Source organism: Mesoplodon bidens (assembly GCF_964165515.1).
Source record: "Mesoplodon bidens genome assembly, chromosome: 7".
Classification (NCBI taxonomy): domain Eukaryota; kingdom Metazoa; phylum Chordata; class Mammalia; order Artiodactyla; family Ziphiidae; genus Mesoplodon; species Mesoplodon bidens.
Window position 1 is genome coordinate 32,762,194 of NC_138164.1, and position 22,439 is coordinate 32,784,632.

The 22,439-nt window shown below is 34.3% G+C and overlaps 1 protein-coding gene across 3 annotated transcripts in view; it reads right to left on the bottom strand.

Annotated features, from left to right (window-relative positions):
* The window catches only part of CNTN5 (contactin 5), a gene marked incomplete at both ends in the record, with an annotated part of 849,213 nt that overhangs the window by 526,907 nt on the left and 299,867 nt on the right, over window positions 1-22,439 (bottom strand). For 2 of the 3 annotated variants that reach the window (XM_081239349.1, XM_081239348.1), the window contains 2 exons: window positions 14,699-14,874; window positions 15,003-15,126. The exons of the other annotated variant lie outside the window; for it this stretch is intronic. In XM_081239349.1, coding sequence (XP_081095475.1) covers window positions 14,699-14,874; window positions 15,003-15,126 — 300 coding nt within the window. The remainder of the gene's footprint in view (window positions 1-14,698; window positions 14,875-15,002; window positions 15,127-22,439) is intronic. 3 annotated transcript variants of the gene reach the window in all.

The window sequence follows — 22,439 nt, forward strand, 5'->3', positions numbered from 1 at the left end:
TTTTTTCTTTTTGTGGTACGCAGGCCTCTCACTGTTGTGGCCTCTCCCGTTGTGGAGCACAGGCTCCGGACGCACAGGCTCAGCGACCATGGCTCACGGGCCCAGCCGCTCCGTGGCATGTGGGATCTTCCTGGACCGGGGCATGAACCCGTGTCCCCTGCATCGGCAGACGGAATCTCAACCACTGTGCCACCAGGGAAGCCCCACGATTAGGGCTATTTTGAGTTTCACCTGGACATTAATAAAAACCAACATGAAGTCCTCAATATAATATGAACTTATACATCACTTGATTTATTGAAACAATAACATTAGAGTAAAAGCAGTTGATGTTCATGTTCTCTGTGTGGCATTGTTTTGGAATAATCAGTTTGAATAAATAAGCTCCTAGGATAGAATAAACCAAGGAGTGGTCTTTTGTGACAACACTGCAGTATAAACTAAAAGCAAAGAGGATATGAATGTGCCTAAGTACATGGCTGTATCACATATATGAAGTTCATTTTTAATCTGGGCTGTATGATCACAAGTAGTATATATATGACCTTTATCATTTCAATTTTCTGATCTCAAAATTAGAGGTCATGAGACAACCCAAAATAACCTCAGTATTGTTCAGGTGATATCACATGCAAATGTGATATCACATGCAAAACTCTACAAACATTAGGGGATTATTATTCCGTTTATTTTATTAAAGGATCCGGTTCTATAGTCAGATAAACAAGACTTGAATTTCAGTTTCATCTCTTATTAACTATGTCAAGTGAATTACCTCCTTCAGTTTCCTAATGTTCAATATGTTTAAATGTGGATAATGCCTAACTCATGGGATTTTTGTTTATGATTGAATAATCAATAAATCTTAGCTATTATTATTATTAACATTGTAATTAAATGCTATTAATGTTTATATAATTAAATATCAATGTAAATACTATACAAATATCTAACATTTAAAGTAAATGTTCAAATTTGTAAATACAGTTATTTTCATTATATTATTTATTTTATGAGCAAATGTCAGCCTTGATTTTTTTAATCTCTGAAAGTGGGTGAATCCATTAAGATCAAAAATATTTAGAGAATATTTTAAGAAGTAACTTAGCAATAAATCTCTAAAATACAAAATACACAAAATTAAATGAAAAAAACACTGCCACAGAGTATTCTATACAAGAAATGATGTAATGTGACAGATGTGATTCTTTTAAAATGCTATTTAATTTCCTGTGAACTATTTAAGGAAGATAATTCTTTAAACTCACTTATGTATTAAGAGTTGGTAGGTAAGCACTTTTTTCTTATGGTGGGCTGAAAAACAAGATTTTTCAAAACTGACTGAAAAAGTAAACTACTATTTCTAGATCTTTTGACATGAGTAATAGCAGTGGCATCGGGTAGATACCATATGTGTTGACAACTGAAATAGAGTAACATTTGCACATACATTCTCAAAGAACTTAAGAGCAAGGTTTGTTGCTTAGGTTGACAAATTCTATCACTATATTCTTGACTATGTTTGCAACCTAATGAGGCTATGAAATAATTAGAAAACTTTCTTTGCTACCAGGATCAGTAGAGAAATGTTGCTAGAATTCTAGAATCATGTTTAGAAAAGAAAGTCAGAATTTTCTTCTGTCTGCAGTCAGGGACATATGTAAAGTTACATTAAAAAGGGCAACTTTTCAATATTTCTCTGAGATACTTTAGTTTGTCTTAGATATCTATTAAAATATGACATATAATACCAATAGTAAGCAAAATAGTATATAAAGACATTACTAATTTTAAAATGAGTATCAGTACCTGTTTTGATATTAATATCAATTATATCCCTTAATAACCTTATAGGTATTAATATACATTTTAAATATAGTAATAATCTCACTAACTACAATCTATGTGGACCTTTATAATTTATAAAATGTTTCTGCATAAACTGTCTTATTTGTTTTGATTCTCTATTGCAATGTTAGGGAAAATGTGTGTGTATCTCCTAATAAATAATTCTTCTTATAGTCTCAGAAGGGGATTCTTTTTTTTTTTTTAACAAATTTATTTATTTATTTATTTATGGCTGTGTTGGGTTTTCGTCTTTCTGCAAGGGCTTTTTCTCTAGTTGTGGCGAGTGGGGTCTACTCTTCATTGTGGTGTGCAGGCTTCTCATTGTCGTGGCTTCTCTTATTGCGGAGCACAGGCTCTAGACGCGCAGGCTCAGTAGTTGTACCTCACAGGCTTAGTTGCTCTGCGGCATGTGGGATCTTCCCAGACCAGGGCTCGAACCCATGTCCCTTGCATTGGCAGGCAGATTCTTAACCACTGTGCCAGCAGGGAAGCCCAGAAGGGGATTCTTTTTGAGGGTAGTGGCCACTGTGGTGCTGGAGGGTGTTCATTAATTCCCTTACTCATTTGACAAACATTCTCTGAGTGTTGACTATGAAATTGCATGTTAGCAGTTAGGTATTAATCTAAAAAAATGAATGAGGCATGAAATCTGCCCTGAGTGAATTTGCAGTCCTGTAGAATCAATGGTGTGCTCAAGTTTGGAATGGATTTTGGGAATCAAAGATGATTGTCAGAAATAGTTGCCATGCAATATATCAAGAAACAAATACAAGAAGGAACATATGTAAGAGAGAGAGAGAGAAAGAGAGTGAGAGAGAGAGAGAGAGAGAGAGGATTGAACAATAGCCTAGAAGTCAGGGTGAATATCACAAGTAAAAATATGATATCATGAACAAGAATAAAATGTTTTGAACACTGTATATAGTTTAGTATAGCCTGAGAATTAGAAAGAAAGCTGGAAAAGCCAGCAGAATCTAAATAATAAATGGCCTTGTAGTCATTTGTAGGAGTTTGCACTTTATTCTAGAATGGATTGGAAGACTTTAAATGTTTTAAAAAGAAGGACAGGTTTATCATATCACTGTTAGGAGGGTAGGAGGAAAAATGAAGAAAATAAAGAATAGTAACTTTTTGTCTAAACATGAAAATGTCAGCATAAATAGAGACACATAGATCAATGGAACACAAGAGAGAGCCCAGAAATGAACCCAGACATATATGGTCAATTCATTTATGACAAAGGAGTCAAGAATATACAATGGGGAAAGGACAGTATCTTCAATAAATGGTGGTGGGAAAACTGGACAGCTACTTGCAAAAGAATGAAACTGGACCACTATCATATACCATTCACAACAACTAACACCAAATGTATTAAAGACTTGAATATAAGACCTGACACTATGAAAAATCCTAGAAGAAAACATCGACACTATGCTCCTTGACATCAGTTTTGGCCATGATTTTTTGAATCTGATACCAGAAGCAAATGCCACAAAAGCAAAAATGAAGAGTGACACTACACCAAACTAAAAAACATCTGCACAGAAAAGGAAACAATCAACAAAATGAAAAGGCAACCTACTGAATAAGGGAAAATATTTGCAAATCATATATCTGATAAGGGGTTAATGTTCAAAATATACACAAATCCATACAACTCAATAGCAAATTAATCCCAAACAATCCAATTGAAAAATGAACAGATCTGAATAGACATTTTCTCAAAGACATACAGATGGCCAACAGAGACATAAAAGGATGCTCAGCATCACTAATCATCAGGGAAATGCAAATCAAAACCACAATGAGATATCACCTCCCAACTGTTAGAATGGTTATTATCAAAAGGGTAAGAACTAACAAGTATTGGCAAGGATGTGGAGAAAAGGAAACACTAATGCCATGCCGGTGGGAATGTAAATTGGTGTAGTCACTATGGAAAATAGTATGACGTGCCCTCAATAAAACTGAAATAGAACTATCATATGATCCAGCAATTCCACTTCTAGTATTTATCTGAAGAAAATAAAAAACACTAACCGGAAAAGGTATCTGCACTCCTATGTTCATTGTAGCATTATTTACAGTAGCCAAGACATGGAAACAACCTAACTGTCCACTGATGGAAGAATGAATAAAGAAAAGGTGATGTACATATATAATGGAATATTATTCAGCCATAAAAATTAATGAAGTCTTGCCATTTGTGACAACATGGGTGGACTTTGAGGGCATTGTGCTAAATGAAATAAGTCAGACAGGGAAAGACAAATAACTTATTATACCACTTATATATGGAATTTTAAACAAAAACTGAGCTCACAGATACAGAGAACAGATTGGTGGTTGCCAAAGGCAGAAAGTGAGGGGTGGGTGAAATCGGTGAAGGGGGTCAAAAGGTACAAACTTCCAGTTATAAAATAAATAAGTCATGGGCATGTAATGTACAGCATGGTGACTATAGTTAATAATAGTTTATTGAATATTTGAAAGTTGCTAAGAGTGTAGGCCTTAAAGATTCTCATCACACAAAAAAAGGCTTTTTGCAAGTGTAAGGTGACAGATGTTAACTAGACTTATTGGAGTGACCAATAAGTATACAACATATACAAATTTTGAATCATGTTGTACACTTGAAACTAATATAATATTATACATCAATTGTACCTTAAATTCAAAAATAAATGAAATTTTAAAAATTATTTAAAAGAAAGGCAAATAGGGCTTCCCTGGTGGCACAGTGGTTGAGAGTCCGCCTGCCCATGCAGGGGACACGTGTTCGTGCCCCGGTCTGGGAAGATCCCACATGCCACGAAGTGGCTAGGCCCGTGAGCCATGTCCACTGAGCCTGCACATCTGGAGCCTGTGCTCCGCAATGGGAGAGGCCACAACAGTGAGAGGCCCGTGTACCACAAAAAAAAAAAAAGAAAAGAAAGGCAAATAAATACATACATACATATATGTCCATAGAGGTAGGCTTAATGGTTTATGAAGTGACTCTCATGACCCAACAAACTCCATGCTTAACCCTTAAGTCCCACAGAATGGACAGAACATAACCTTGGCATAGAAAAATCATCCTCATCCCACTTTACTCTAAACTTAGACAGTAAGCCCAATAAACATACCTCAGAGGTACAATTTTATCAAACTTACAGACTAGCTTAAATGCCCAATGTTTAAGGATATTCTAAACAATAATATGAAATCCAACACAGATCATACCACATCATTTACAGTTGAACAAGACTTTATTGAAATAAGTTGAAGAGGCTTTTAGTTTAAAAAACCTCTTGTTTCAGATACGCAAGTAGACCTGTTAGGATTTATAAAGAGAAACCCATGTGCGCTTCCATAACTTTCCCAAAATACTAAATTCTGACTAAAAATAAAAACGAAAAAAGACATAGAAACAGTGTAGAAAGCTCATATAGAAACCAGGACCATGAACTCACAGGTGCGGAAGCCCTTCTGAGCAGCACACAGCTAATTATTTGGTCTTGCTTAGGGGTTACCCTCTTACTTCCCCTTCTTTACATTCTTTGGGAATGGGAAAAATACCAGTTAAACCTAACTGCCATGTGATTCTTCACTGACTGTTACAAAGTTATGGCGGTAGTAAAGTTGTTTCTACTTCTCTTGAGATAATAGTTGTGTTTTACTGAAAAAAAAATAAGTTTTTTTGCTAGTCCCACATACTATTTATAACATTGAGTATCTTCTGTGTGGCATAATATTTCCCTAGAAGCAAATTAAAATCTAGAGGAAGCCTATACCTTACTTGGAAAGCAGAAATTATTTTCACTAATTAGACACTCTCTATTTTGTATTTTCAGCTTCTTCCTCTACACTGACTCCCTTCTTTCTACTACCAAATAACACTATGTTTCACTATCATGTCATGTCAACAAAACTCTGTTAAACATCCTCATTACTGTTAACGGTCAAAATCATAATCCACTATAATATCTTATATTTAAATGCCTTAAATTCTGATTTCTGTTTTGATCTTTACTAAAATTGATTTTTTAAAGTCTCAAAATCCTAAGGTCTTTTCTGAGTGTTACAACATTTGACGTGAATGACAGTTCCTACCTTAAAATTCTGAAGATCAGTTCTATTTTACTCTACTTTATTGGTTTCTGCTGCACCTCTCAGATCATTCTTTTCTTATCTTCTTCACTAACTCCTTTCTTTCTTTCTATCAGAGAAATGTGTATAATCCTAAAGGTTAATCCTTAGTCCTGTTTTCTTCCTCATATAATTTATCTTGATGAACCATCCCTATGGTTTCATTGAGCCTCTCAATATGTTCTGTTCCTGCCTGCCTTTCTTGAGGGTCAACCAATATTTTTAAATGTCGGGTATTTTCTTCTGAAAATCAGAATAAAACTAGCTCATCTGAAATCACTTTATTCTCCCAGAAACTTGTTCCTCTTCTCTGTGTGACTTTATTATGTAACAGCATTATGTATTGCTCAATTGAATTGATCAAAGCTCCGAATTTTGATATTTTAACTCCTCCATACTTTTTACATTTCCACCCCTTTCTATTCAGCCATTTGCAAATTTTCATTTATCTTGGAGCCTCCTACAGATATCTATCATATCCAATACACCAGGGCCTTCAAATCTTTTTTACCTAGGTTATCAAAATGACCTCTTAATTTGGCTTTTCCTACAGAGTTGTCTGCATACATATTTCCAGAGCAACCCCATGATTCTCTTTGCCCTTTATGCACTTAAAGGGTAAGTTACAAACTTCTGTTTAATTACGGTAAAACATCAGGGATTTATGCAGGGGCAATATGGTCATAATTGTGTTTTATGTCATTTCAGAAAACAATACATAGGGATTTTAGTGGGGTTCGGGTAGGGTGGAGAAGGGAGATGTTAAGGAGTAGAAGAAGTGGGCAGGAGTTCCAAGTAGGCAATTTTTCTGGTAGGTCAAGGGGAGATACTCATTATGCGCTCCTTGACTTCTAGAACAATGCCCAAGAGAGTAGAGATTGAGTAAATGTTCTATGAATAAAACAACAACAGATATGCTGAACAAAAACTGCGTGGTAAGTACAGTGTAGGATAGAACAAGGTAGATTATAAGTATGATGTTTGAAGTTAGATATGAATTGGAGCTGCTGTTCTATTATTTACTAGCTGTGTGACTTTGGGAGAATAACGACATTCTTGAGCTTCACATTTTTTCATTTATATATTAGGTCAAAAATAAGGGCTTCCCTGGCGGCGCAGTGGTTGAGAGTCCGCCTGCTGATGCAGGGGACACGGGTTCGTGCCCGGGTCTGGGAGGATACCGCACGCCGTGGAGCAGCTGGGCCCGTGAGCCATGGCCGCTGAGCCTGCGCGTCCAGAGCCTGTGCTCCACAATAGGAGAGGCCACAACAGTGAGAGGTCTGCGTACTGAAGAAAAAAAAAAAAAAGTAGAACTTCCCTCATAAGGTTGATAGGAAGATTAAAGAGGGTGATGATGCATTAAATGCATTTAACAGTTTGCCTGGCTTTTAAGTGTTCAATAACTATTGCTGCTTATTCCTGTGTTAGTGTTATTACATTTATGTACATACATACAGACGGACATATACATATATACATCTATACATCCACACCTCTATTTGTCTATGTATCCATCCATCTATTGTTATACATGAAGAGTAGCAATGTGTGGAAATGGCAGTCAGGTTATGAGAACTCTAGACTGTGTAATACATATTCACTTGGACTTGTCCCTCAAGAAAAGATTTTTTGGAAGAAAATAAATTTGGAAAAGACTCATATTTGCCCCTTTGTTTATGCTTCTTGTTGTATATTAGTACCTTTCTATTCATCAGGACTATAGAATGTCCTGAGATGGAACTTCTATTTTATCAAGTAAAAGGGGCACTAGTAGTGAGATTTAAATTCCATTGTACTTTTATACCGTGGATTTTTTGTGCTGGGAAAAGATCTCTAAAGACACTCTGCTAAGGATTAGGGAACAATGAATTAGGTAAATGGGCTTAAGCATTAAGGGTCAGAGGATTTATATGCTCCCTGATCCTGGTCTTTCTGGGTTACTTCACACAATGTGAGTGAAGAACTGCCTTTCTGAATTTCTAAAAACTAGAAGCAGAGCACTGAGATCACTGAGAGGAGCTCTTGTACCCGAGGTAAAGCCATTTCACTGTATCTCTCACATGTGGCCAGAGTTATTCATGATTTCCATAAATAATGAAAATATGTGTTTGGATGAAATTTAATAAACACAACTCTTGCAAATTTTTAAATAAAATTAAGAATTAATTATTTGAGGACAATCGGCCACAGATTTCCACTTTGATTCACTCATAATTTTCCTTTAAAGCATAAAATTAAATATTTTTAGACTTTTTTTTGATGTGGACCATTTTTAAAGTCTTTATCGAATTTGTTACAATAGTGCTTCTGTTTTATGTTTTGGATTTTTGACCACAAGGCATGTGGGATCTTAGCTCCCTGACTAGGGATTGAACCTGCACCCCCTGCATTGGAAGACAAAGGCTCAACCACTGGTCCCCCAGGGAAGTGCCTATGGATCACCATAAGGGGAGTGTGGTGTAGTCGGCAGGATGTGAAACTATTTTTAATTAAATTTTTTTTCTGTGATCTCAGTCAAAGAATTCATACTATAGTTTGTCAAGGGGTCATATGATACCATACCCAAGGGGTATATGGTACAGGTACCATATTTATTATGATCAGAATAATTGTCATTTTAAAGGAAAACTTAAACCGTATTCTTTGAGTAATGGTTTTATAAAAGTAAAACAGTGTTGCTTTGTTTATAGAAGACAAAATTACAAACTAATAACTTCTCGTGTAATAAAATCAGATAATTTTATAATTAGTAAAATCATCCATGCCAGAGTGACTCATACAGGTTAATATTCAAATAATTTAATAAATTTATTATGAACTAAACCTCATAGACTAATGGGATAAAGCTTCGAATATACTGTAGAGTTAGCAATTATTCAAATAATTTCATTAGATGTTAAATGCTAGTAAAATGTGATTTTAAAGTCTAGGGTCAATTTTACTTTAGGGGAAAAAGTTAAGAAAAAACTAGAGAAGTAATTTTTGAGTTTTATTTGAAAATGAAAGGTTAAATTAAACTGCTTAAATATAAAGTCTACAAAAATCATATAATCTCTCAAAGAGTTAAGGGGGTTATTTTAATCAACTGCTTCAAGGAAAACTAATGGAATATTCTGGATCTACATCATCTTAAATGCCCTGAAAAGCAATATGTTTGAATTTAGATATGAATTATCAATTTATTGGATGACATATAAAGATCTTTTTGAAGCAAGAGACAGCATGAGGAGATTTTATTCTTGATTCATATTATGTTTGACTTGCTGGTATGAATTATTTCTAAAAATCCAAACTTTGGAGAAACTGTTATGAGCCTTAGATTTCCAAAGGATGTTTGAGAAGTGTGTAGTGTCACATTATCAATTCAAAATTCTCATCAGCATGGTAATAAGCTAATAGAGTGACAAAGTTTTTTATGGTGTATTCTTGCTTGTCACTGAAGAAAAATCACTATAGTAGGTGAGGAAATTATGCTCATGATGAACATAAGCTACAGGAGTAAAATAGACTCTGTCAAAAATAATCTTATTGATAACCAGTAACAATCATTACTAGCAATAATACTCCAACTTTGTGTTTATTTATGTCTTTCTTTCTGAGCTTAAAAATCAGTTCACAGACATGACTTCTCCACCTCATTAATTTTTACTACACCCTTATGAGATATATATTTATTAAGGCTAATGTATATTATTAACATTAACTAAGCTGAACCATGTTTATAAATATTCATTTAGGGAAAGCTTAAATTGAAAGATCCTCATGGGTAGACATTTAGACATGTGAGAGGTGGGTTAAAAGGAGCAGCAGCTGCTCAAATCCATTAGCTGCTCAAATCAAAATTAAAAAAAAAAAGATTTATAAATGAACAAAGTGAATAGCTTCATGATTAAATTCTACTTACATTTTAAAAATTGGTTTGGTTTTAAGTCAGGCTAATTAAACGTGCTATTGAGTTGATGTAGAGATGTTAAAATCTCTATATAAAGCCTCAGATGAGAAATTTCTATGAGAATTAAATATCAAGAAAAAATATTCTTGTCAAACAAAAATCCTTTAAATGTTTGTATTTCTCCTTTTTCTCTGACTATTGGGAGTCCCAAGGAAATATTTATGTCTTGACCATAATAATTATGAGACATATGGCTTATACTATCTTGACCTATTATGATGAAATGTACTTTTTTCCTGATGTTGTATTTACTAATTTACATATTTATCCTTTATGGTATATGATTTTACATGGCAAGACAAATAAACCACCTTTGGAATGAGGTTAAGATCAAATATATTAGTAAATCAAAATAATTGTTATATAAATATACACTTGTTAATATGTTAAGTGACAAGTGAATAGGAACAAAACTTTAAAGAAACTAAATTTGTTTTACACTTAGTATACATTAGATATATCTTTTATTATTGCTGCATCAACAGATAAAAGTGCCAACACTCATTTCCTAATCACCATTCTCTTCAAAAACCAGGATCTATGATGATAGTTTCAGCTTTTAATAACAGCCACAGTCATCCATGTCCTGTCTCAAGATTATTTAGAAAATGTAGCTTTCCAGGTCCTAACTATAGATTGTCTAATAATTTTTTTTTAATTAAAGGAAAAAGGTATAATAAAAGAGAAAATATGATAAGAAAAAAATAATTGCATACCAAAAGTACTATAAATCCCCAAATTCTAGATCTAGAAGGAGACTTAATGTTCCTTAAGCTCTTAAATTTCCATAAGGAAAATTAAGCAAGTGATTTATTAACTAATTTAAACAAAGAGAATAAATGCAGAATGATTATATACTTATTTTTATCCCAGTATTTTTGTTTTACACATAGGTATTATATATTGAGTATAAAATGATGGTTGGTGAAGCAAACATAAAAATATTTTTTGAAAGATTACAATATAATTATTGTTTGAGAAAGGAATTAAAATCAAAATGAGTATGCCATAAAATGAATATAATACATATTTATATAAGGAAAAGACTGAGTACTATTAGAGTTAAATAAGAGGTGTCATCTGTAAAATGTGTCTACATTTAACAGCATAATACTTCATAGGTTGGTTATGAGGATGAAGTGAGTTAACATATTTTAAAACACTTAGAACGTTGTCTGCCATAGAAGTAAGCATTAAATAAATATAAACTACATATATGAACTTGAGACCTTAAAAAAGTTTTTGTTCTTAAAAATCTTTTTTTTTTACTAAACTGGTTTGGCAATAATGTCATCCTCCTCAGCACCGGAACTTATTTGGATGAATCTTATATGCACCTCTAACACCTAGATTTTAGTCTCTATAAATAACATTATGCATTACGGTCAACAAAATGTAGCTGAATCTATACTTGGGGGGTGGGCACAAGATCAAGATGTTATTGGAGGAAAGCTAGAATATTTTAAAATATATTTCTGGTTAATAAGGACAAAGAAGTTAACATTCAGGGATTCCCAATAGTCAAATTGTGACAATTTATATATGTATATGAATAAGGTAAATCTGCAAAATCTCTTGCAACTTTAATGATACTCAAAATTGGAACGTTTAATATGATGCATGTGTGTATATAATATATGTAATTTCATACAAAAGGAAGATAATTCTAGTAGGATATGTTTAAATTTTATTACATTTAATAAGTATGTAATTGTTAATATATGAATATCTTGATTCTTCATTTAAATATGTATCTATTTATAAAATATAGATCAGTACTTTTTTCTATGAACATAATTAGGGAAGACACATTTAATGTTTATTTAACATTGTCCAATTAAGTCTTAAAGTCACATTTTTTTAGGCAAATATGTCATATTTCAAAAGGTGAAAACCTATGAAAAAGCTATAGATTTAAAGTATTAGTATTATTATTTAAAGTATTATTGATATAACAAAAATAATAATGTTCAAATTATAAAAGAGTCCAAGTCTGTTAACAGTCTCACTTTGAAAGGAGCAATCCGAATTAAATTGGTTGATAACTCAGAAACTACTCTGGATTAGGTAATATGATCCTCCTTTCTATTTGATTTTAGAAGATCACAATTGCACTACACAATGTGGAAAACCATAGCTGATAAAATTATTGTGTAATACATGATAAAATTAAGATATAAAGGTAAAAATATTTATATAATAAAATAATTGTAAACCGAGTTCATAAGTTTGTAATCATTTTGATAATTTGTAATTTTGCCTAATTATATGGCATTTAAAACATTTAACAGACTTGTATTAGATTTAAATATTTAATTTAATCTAATATGTTTTAATAATTATCTAAACTTGTTTTGAAATATTAGTTATATAATACATATTTAAATTTTTACATAAATAGTGGCTGATGGATATAAATAATTAATGATTTCAGCTTCAAAATGTATAAAAAGTAATCAGAGTTCCTGTAGCCACAAAAACCCTTTGGACATTAAGCATTCTATGAACAACAAGTAGTGAGTTCATTATCTGTCTCGGAGGCTGGTCATAGAAAATCATGATGTAAAGGAAAGTTGCCACCAAGTATGTAATCTTGCTTTACATTTGTATGCTCTCACTTCCATTCAAAAGCCACTTCTTTTCTTTCTCCCCAGCATCCTACCTCATTTTCTCTCCCTAATCATAAAACTATCCTGATTCCTAGAGCATGGGTGACTCCTAGCACCCATGCTCACACCCAGGTATACTAGAAAGCAAATTGATTGTCTTCATCCTATCTTCTCTATCACCTGTATTTGCATTTTTCCCCAAATATCACCTGGCAAAAAATAAAACTAAGCCTAACAGACTTAATTTTCATATCATCAACACAGACATAATGGAATCTAGGGGAGCAATTTTGAGGCAGAAGTGGCCTTCCCTATGTAAGTTACTGACTGCTTCAACCAGGCATCTTACAGGCTCTTATGCATATGTATGGCCTCCAGAACACAGCAGTGAGTCGGGTAGGGTGGGGCTGGGGAGAGGCAGAGTAATAAGACACTACCAATGATTGCATATGTCTGTCTACCCATACATTTAAGTTAAAAATAAAGCAAATATTGCTCTAAATTAAGTTCAGGACAGCTTGATGTGGAATAGATAAGATAAGTAAGTAGGTAGGTAGGTTGATTGAGAGATAAAGTTTCCCTTGCCTAGTCATTGAACTGTAAATGCTGGTGCCAACTTGCTCACTATAGGTGGAATTGACTCTTTGATAGCTGTGACAGGTCTTTGCAAAAATCTAGAAAGGCACAATCATATAGACATCTAGTATCTTTCAGTAAATAGATTTCTGGTCTGAATAATGCAGAAAACTTTGCATATTTTGCCACCACTGCTGATTTGGGAGAAAAACAACTGATATACAGGCTATTGAGAATTAGAGTACTTGTGTTAGAGAGTATAGACCAAAGAGAAAGGTATAAACCACTAATACTAGTACATCGTGTTTTCTGGATTTGCTGTATCTATCTTGAAAAGATTGCTCTATTGAACAGAGGAGCAATTAGGAGTGTTGTTTATTTTGTTTATTAGGATTCTTTCAATGTACATACTGAAAAGTATTAGGTTCTGTGATACACCACATAATATTTTCAAAAACAAAAGGAGTACACTTAGGCTCCTATCTTGGTATATTTGGTGTATGGAAAATACCAATCTAAACTCCTTAGCCAATTATACTTTAAAAGATAATAATTTGATTTTTCTAGTACCTAGCTCGATGTTCTCGAAACTGAATCAATTATCATTCCTTTATTCTTTCCTTTTCTCCTTCACACTCCTTTAATAGGGTGTCTGGGTTCTGGGTTAATTAGACATAATACATGAAGATTATACAGACAAAAATCAATTATTCCATTCTTCAGGGTGTAATTTTAACTTAAAAATCTTTTTGTGACAAATTACATAGCCATTATAGTTACATATGAATTATTAGCACAAAGATCCCTGGCCCTTCCATTTCTTAGAGATTATAATCCTCAAGAATTTAATTCAAGTAGGATTACCTACTAAGAAATTATCTCACCCAGTGGCCTATCCTTAATTTGGTGTAAGACCCCATCATAAATGAAATGATTTCAAGAGTTATAAGAAATCTCTACATATAGTTAATTAGATATATGATCTATTTTAGAAAATGTATATATTCTAGTATGCATGAATGTTTACATGTAGTGTCTTTTTTCTAATAAAAAAACTGGGACACTTTGGAGGGAAGTTATAATCAGAATCTGAGATATTAGCATTTCAGAGGCATTTCTTTGGTTACCTGACTACAAGCAGAATTTTTAGTGTGTGCTATCTTATGTCCAGAAGAATCTATAGCAACTAGTGACTATAATAGACAGTAGAAGAATAAAAGCAGTTAAGTGTATATTTTAAAGGCAGACAGAAAAAATTAAAAATCTATTTCTTACTATATTTCAAAGGATATTTCAATTCGAAAACTTTATCTGCTTTTATGAACAGAATTTTTAACCTCCCCAGACTACTATTTATGTGAAGAGGGCAAACATTTCAGGGAATTTGAAAATATCTCAGGAAGAAACACATTGTTTTCATACTTCTATTCGTTACCAGTTTATACCATGATTTTAAAAGTTGAAGTCATAAGCTATTGCCTCACTAAACTTTAAAGTTTTATATATATGTATATGTATAATATACACAAACACACTATATATATATATGTATATGTGGAAAGAACAATACTTTACTCACAGGCAAACTGAAGTACAGCTTCTCTACTAAGAATACTTCCAAACGTGTTGGCTGCCAAACACTGATAATGGCCAGAATCCTTTGCTTCACTTGGATTGCTTATAATGAAGTCCCCATCTATCAAACTGTAGCGATAATCACTTTCCAAATCTATTTCTGTTCCATTTCGAAGCCATCTTAGGAAAAATCAGAAGACAAATATATAAAAATTACTTGAGACATTATAATACTCCCTGGGAGTGTCAGAATCTCATTGAAAGGAATTTTTAAGCCTTAAGAAAAATGATTAACAGTGAATTTCTACCTGTAATTGGGAACTGGGTTGCCACGAGCTTCACAATTCAGTGCTAGTTTCTTTTCATCAGAATCAGTTGGGAAAATTACATCATCTGGTTCTTGCACAAACACTGGCCCGTAGTCCACACTTTCTGTAAGGACCAAAAGGAAACACTTAAAATTTCTCGAGGGCTTCCCTGGTGGCGCAGTGGTTGAGAGTCCACCTGCCGATGCAGGGAACACGGGTTCATGCCCCGGTCCGGGAATATCCCACATGCCGCGGAGCGGCTAGGCCCGTGAGCCATGGCCGCTGAGCCTGCACGTCCGGAGCCTGTGCTCTGCAACTGGAGAGGCCACAACAGTGAGAGGCCCGCGTACCTCAAAAAAAAAAAAAATTCTCGAAATATCAAGACATTTTTTCTCCACTATGTTCCTACTCAAAATTCTTGCGCTTTCCTCATAATAAAGAGGCATATTACCAAAGAAAGATATAGTTAGCAAATTACATTGTTTTAGAAAATTGCAGAGACCTAAATGGATTTTTTTCTGTCATTGACCAAGACTGCTTTTAAAAATATGATATATGAAATGAAAAAAACACATCTCAAACATAGATGTTGTACATTTTAAAATGTATATCTTTGAATTCACCAAAAGTGGAGCTAAGGAGAATAATATTAAACGAAAACATTATTTAAAAAAAAAACAAATTTTGTAAAAGTCTTAGAATGTTAAAAATAATACATGATAAAGGAAAATCATGAACTAATATAGTGTTACTACTTGGGTACTACAGACATGAAACTGTTGGTCTTCATGCATTTTTCACATTTTTCTTTCTTCACTCATTCAATCAAGGACTTTTAGTACTTAATGATGCTGGATTGTAAAGGGAAAATGATGTAATGCAAGTACACACATTCTCATGGAGTAAATGAGGCATGCCCTCAAAATAAGTCAAATAATTGAATAAAGATGACAAAAATGTATACAATTAAATGTTTACCAGCTGGTAGATAAAGTAAATAAGGAAATCAGAAGAGAAGAGGCATAAAAAGGAAGATAGCTTTTTCCTTAGCTACAACCAAAAAAAGTTACATGAAAATAACTAAAATGTATTACTCTATACCAAATTATATTGCTGTTACTTAAAGTTTTATTTTAAAAGAGGAAAATAAGTGATTTGATAAATAAATAACTTGAGGAAATTATTGTCAAAATATTATACTGCATGTTGTTGCATCAAAATGAATTTTTTAAAATTCAGAAAAGCACATGAAACCTTGTCAAAATCTCAGTTAGAATTAAACTACACAATCAAGTCATGAAAAAAGAATTCCTTCTGGTCTTTACTCATTAAAATATAATTATTTAAATTAATATTATAAATATCTAAGATGCATAAGATTAACCTTTAATAAATATATCTTATATTTTAATATATATTTTTACATTCTTGAGCTTTAGAGTCAGACACTTGGGTTTAAATTCTAGTACCATCATTTTCTAGCCTTGAGCCAACTACTTTTATCCTTTGCTGCTTCATTTATTAATTTTAGATAATAATGTCTCCTTACAATATTATTATGAGTATCAATCAACATTTGTAAATACTTAGTATGTCACAAGTACTCAGTAAATTATAATTAATAAGAATAATAACTAAAGTTTGCTTGTGTTATAATTACTATATGTCAGACATTATACTGAATAATTTATATGAAATATATTATGTAATATAACAACAATGTGACTAGAATTAATTTCCTCTTTTTATTTTTATTTCTTTTATAAAGCAGTGATTTTTAATTTTTCTTTTTAGCAGTAGTGCCCTTCATTTTTAAATTAATTTTTTATTGCAGTATTATTGATTTACAATGTTATGTTAGTTTCAGGTGTACAGCAGAGTGAATCAGTTATACATATACATATATCCACTCTTTTTTAGATTTTTTTTCCCATATAAGCCATTACAGAGTATGGAGTAGAATTCCCTGTGCTATATGGTAGGTTTTTCTTAGTTATCTATTTAATTTCCCCATTTTGTAGAAGACAAAACTGAGGCTGAAATAAATTAAGTAAATTTGTAGAGTAAATAAATGATAACTTTGGGACACAAATCCAGGGCTTTGGAATATAGAACCTGATTACCACTACCACTATTGCTACTACTACTATTACTATTAGTTATAATAATAATTATTATTAACATACATTTAAACAACATTTACAAACACTTTCATATATTATTATTTAATTATCTGAGCTGAGTTTTATAATTATTTGTAATTCAAAGTTGAAAATGCTGAGGTTCTGAAAGGAGACTTCCACAAAATTAGCCACATAGTAAATAGTTGATTTTAACTAAGTTTCTATGGTTCCAAATTTTATATTCTGAAAATTGTCAAAACAGGACAAGAGAAATAAAGGTTTCCCAGACTGGGGAAAAACAGAGAGTTAAGATCTGCTAAATCACAGACTGGAAAATAAGGGACTAGTCTGAAAAACATGTATTCTGACTGCCTGTATTCTGTTAGATATATTTGTTCATTGTCACTTTGAAAGCTTCTTAGTGACTCAGTGAACCCTCTTCCTCTCTCTCTCTCTCTCTCTCTCTCTCTCTCCCTATTCTTCCTCTTTCTCTTGGTTTTCTCTTAGAAATAAAGTTCATTGTAAGGGGTGGAAGACCCTGGGTCTATGTAGAGCTTTCCAGTCCCCAGCAAAGAGTAATCAAAGACGATTCTATCTCTGAAGGGATTCGTTTTTAAAATTCCATACCAACAAGGTATTATTATAGACAAACTCAGACAGACTATTTGATACATACACCTATAGTAGTAGACTTCATTTATTGATAAAAATGATGCATTGCAGGAGACCTTAAGATGGCAGAGGAGTAAGACGTGATCACCTTCCTACCTACAAATACATCAAAAATACATCTACATGTGGAACAACTACTACAGAACACCTACTGAATTCTGGCAAAAGACCTCAGACTTCCTAAAAGGCAAGAAAATCCCCACGTACCTGGGTAGGGTAAAAGAAAAAAGAAAAAACAGAGACAAAAGAAAAGGGATGGATCCTGCACCTCTAGGAGGGAGCTGTGAAGCAGGAAATGTTTCCACACACTAGGAAGCCCCTTCACTGACAGAGACAAGTGGTGGGTGCGGGGGAAGCTTCAGAGCCACAGAGGAGAGTGTGCAGCAACAGGGGTGTAGAGGGAAAAACAGAGAGATTCTCGCACAGAGGATAGGTGCTGACCAGCACTCACCAGCCTGAGAGGCTTGTCTGCTCACTCGCCAGTGTGAGTGGGGGCTGGGAGCTGAGGCTTGGGCTTCGGAGGTCAGACCCCAGAGATAGGACTAGGGTTGGCTGTGTGAACACAGCCTGAAGGGGGCTAGTGCTCCACAGCTAGCCAGGAGGGAGTCCAGGAAAAACTCTGGACCTGCCTAAGAAGCAAGAGACCATTGTTTCAGGGTGAGCAAGGAGAGGGGATTCCTTCCCTGTCTTCCCACAGAAGGCAGGGGACCACCTAAATGAGCGCCAGAGACAGGAGTGAGCCACGGCTATCAACTCAGACAACAGAGAAGGGCATAAAAATCTAATGCTGCTGAAGCCACCAAGAATCCTGGGTGCAAGCACAGGTCACAATCTACAACTCCCCAGGAGCCCGTGCACCCCGCCATTGCCAGGGTCCTGTGATCCAGGGACAACTTCCCTGGGAGAACACATGGTATGCTTCAGGCTGTTGCAATGTCACGCCAGCCTCTGCTGCTGCAGTCTTGCCCCACATTCCAATTTTAACTACCGTGCGCCTCCCTCCCCCTGGCCTGAATTAGCAACAGCACCCTAATCAGCCTCTGCTTTAACTGTGTCCTGTCTGAGCAGGAACAGAAGCCTGGGTGCAAGCTACACACAGAGGTGGGGCAAAAACCAAATCTGAACCCCAGTGGCTGTTTAAACAAGGAAGAGAAAGGGAAATTTCTCCGTGCAGCCTTAAAAGCAGCAGATTAAATCCCCACAATCAATTTGGTGTACCCTGCATCTGTGGAATACCTGAATAGACAACAAATCAACCCAAAATTGAAGCGGTGGATGTTGGGAGCAACTGTAGACTTGGGTTTGCTGTCTGTGACTGACTTGTTTCTGATTTTTATGTTTTTCTTAGTATAGATTTTAGTGCTTGTTATCATTGGTGGATTTGTGCTTTGGTTTGGTTGTTCTGTTCTTTTTTATTATTACTTTTCTATTTTTTTATTTTAATTATTTATTTTATTTTTTTATTTTAAATATTTTATTTTATTTTTCTTTCATTTTTTTGCAGTTTCTGAGCCATGTATCTGATAGGGTCTTGGTGCTTTGGCATGGTGTCAACCCTGAGCTTCTGAGGTGGGAGAGCTGACTTTAGAACATTGGACCACCAGAGAGCTCCCAGCCCAAAATAATATAAATTGGTTAGAGCTCTCCCAGAGATCTCTGTCTCAACACTAAGACCCACTTCCACTCAAAGGCCAGCAAGCTCCAGTGCTGGATGCCCCATGCCAAACAACTAGCAAGACAGGAACACAACCCCACCCATTAGAATAAAGGCTGCCTAAAGTCTTACTGAGTTCACAGACACCCCAAAACACCCCCCTGAATGCAGTCCTGCCCACGAGAAAGAAAAGATCCAGCTCCACCTACCAGAACACAGGCACCAGTCCCCTCCATGAGGAAGCCTACACAAAACACTGAACCAACTTTACCCACTGGGGCAAAAACAATGGGAAATAAGAACCTGAAGCCTGTGAAAAGGGTGCCACAAGCAGTAAGTTAAGCAAAATGAGAAGACACAGAAATATACAGCAGATCAAGGAGCAAGGTAAAAACCCACTAGACCAAACAAATGAAGAGGAAATAGGGAGTCTACCTGAGAAAGAATTCAGAGTAATGATAGGAAAGATGATCCAAAATCTTGGAAATAGAATGGAGAAAATACAAGAAACGTTTAACAAGGACATAGAGGAACTAAAGAGCAAAGAAACAATGATGAGCAACACAATGAATGAAATTAAAAATTCTCTAGAAGGAATCAATAGTAGAATAACTGAGGCAGAAGAATGGATAAGTGATCTGAGGATAAGGAAATAACTACCACAGAGCAGAATAAAGAAAAAAGGATGAAAAGAATTGAAGACAGACTCAAAAGCTTCTGGGACAACATTACACAAACCAACATTCTAATTATAGGGGTCTCAGAAAAGAAGAGAAAAAGAAACGGTCTGAAAAAAATATTTGAAGAGATTATAGTTAAAAACTTCCCTAACATGGGAAGGGAACTAGTCAGTCAAGTGCAGGAAGCACAGAGAGTCCCACACAGGGTAAATCCAAGGAGAAACACGCCAAGACACATATTAATCAAACTATCAAAAATTAAATACAAAGAAAAATTATTAAAATAGCAAGGGACAAACAACAAAAAACAAGGGAATCTTCATATGGTTAACAGCTGATTTGTCAGCAGAAACTCTGTAAGCCAGAAGAGAGTGGCAGGACATATTTAAAGTGATGAAAGAGAAAAAACTACAAGCAAGATCACTCTACCCAGCAAGGAACTCATTCAGATTCGATGCAGAATTTAAAACCTTTACAGACAAGCCAAAGTTAAGAGAATTCAGCAACACCAAACGAGCTTTACAGCAAATGCTAAAAGAACTTATCTAGGCAAGAAACACAAGAGAAGGAAAAGGCCTACAAAAACAAACCCAAAACAATTAAGAAAATGGTAATAGGAGCATACATATTGATAATTACCTTAAATGTAAATGGATTAAATGCTCCAACCAAAAGACACAGACTGGCTGAATAAATACAGAAACAAGACCCATATATATACTGTCTACAAGAGACCCATTTCAGACCTAGGGACACATACAGACTGAAAGTGAGAGGATGGAAAAAGATATTCCCTGAAAATGGAAATCAAAAGAAAGCTGGAATAGCAATTCTCATAACAGAGAAAATAGACTTTAAAACAGACTATTACAAGAGACAAAGAAGACACTACATAAAGATCAAGGGATCAATCCAAGAAGAAGATATAACAATTATAAATATTTATGCACCCAACATAGGAGCACCTCAATACATAAGGCAAATGCTAACAGCCATAAAAGGGGAAATCAACAGTAACACACTCATAGTAAGGGACTTAAACACCCCACTTTCACTAATGGACTGATCATGCAAAATGAAAATAAATAAGGAAACACAAGCTTTAAATGACACATTAAACAAGATGGACTTAATTGATATTTATAGGACATTCCATCCCAAAACAACAGAATACACTTTCTTCTCAAGTGCTCATGGAACATTCTCCAGGATAGATCATATCTTGGGTCACAAATCAAGCTTTGGTAAATTTAAGAAAATTGAAATCATATCAAGTATCTTTTCCAACCACAATGCTATGAGACTAGATATCAATTACAGAAAAAGACTGTAAAAAATACAAACACATGGAGGCTAAAAAATACACTACTAAATAACCAAGAGATCACTGAAGAAATCAAAGAGGGAATCAAAAAATACCTAGAAACAAATAACAATGAAAACATGATGACCCATAACCTATGGGATGTAGCAAAAGCAGTTCTAAGAGGGAAATTTATAGCAATACAATCCTACCTCAAGAAACAAGAAAAATCTCAAATAAACAACCTAACCTTACATCTAAAGCAATTAGAGAAAGAAGAACAAAACAAAACAAAAAATACAGAGTTAGCAGAAAGAAAGAAATCATAAAGATCAGATTAGAAATAAATGAAAAAGAAATGAAAGAAACAAGAGCAAATTTCAATAAAACTAAAAGCTGGTTATTTCAGAAAATAAATGAAATTGATAAACCACTAGCCAGACTCAACAAGAAAAAATGGGTGAAGACTCAAATCAACTGAATTAGAAATGAAAAAGGAGAAGTAACAACTGACACTGCAGAAATGCAAAGAATCATGACAGACTACTACATGCAACTATATGCCAATAAAATGGACAACCTGGAAGAAATGGACAAATTCTTAGAAAAGCACAATCTTCCGAGACTGAACGAGGAAAAAAGGGAAAATATGAACAGACCAATCACAAGCACTGAAATTGAAACTGTGATTAAAAATCTTCCAACAAACAAAAGCCCAGGACCAGATGGCTTCACAGGTGAATTCTAACAAATATTTAGAGAAGAGCGAACACCTATCCTTCTTAAACTCTTCCAAAATATAGCAGAGGGAGGAACACTCCCAAACTCATTCTACAAGGCCATCATTACCCTGGTACCAAAACCAGCCAAAGATGTCATAAAAAAAAAGAAAATTACAGACCAATATCACTGATGAACATAGATACAAAAATTCTCAACAAAATACTAGCAAGCAGAATCCAACAGCACATTAAAAGGATCACACACCATGATCAAGTGGGGTTT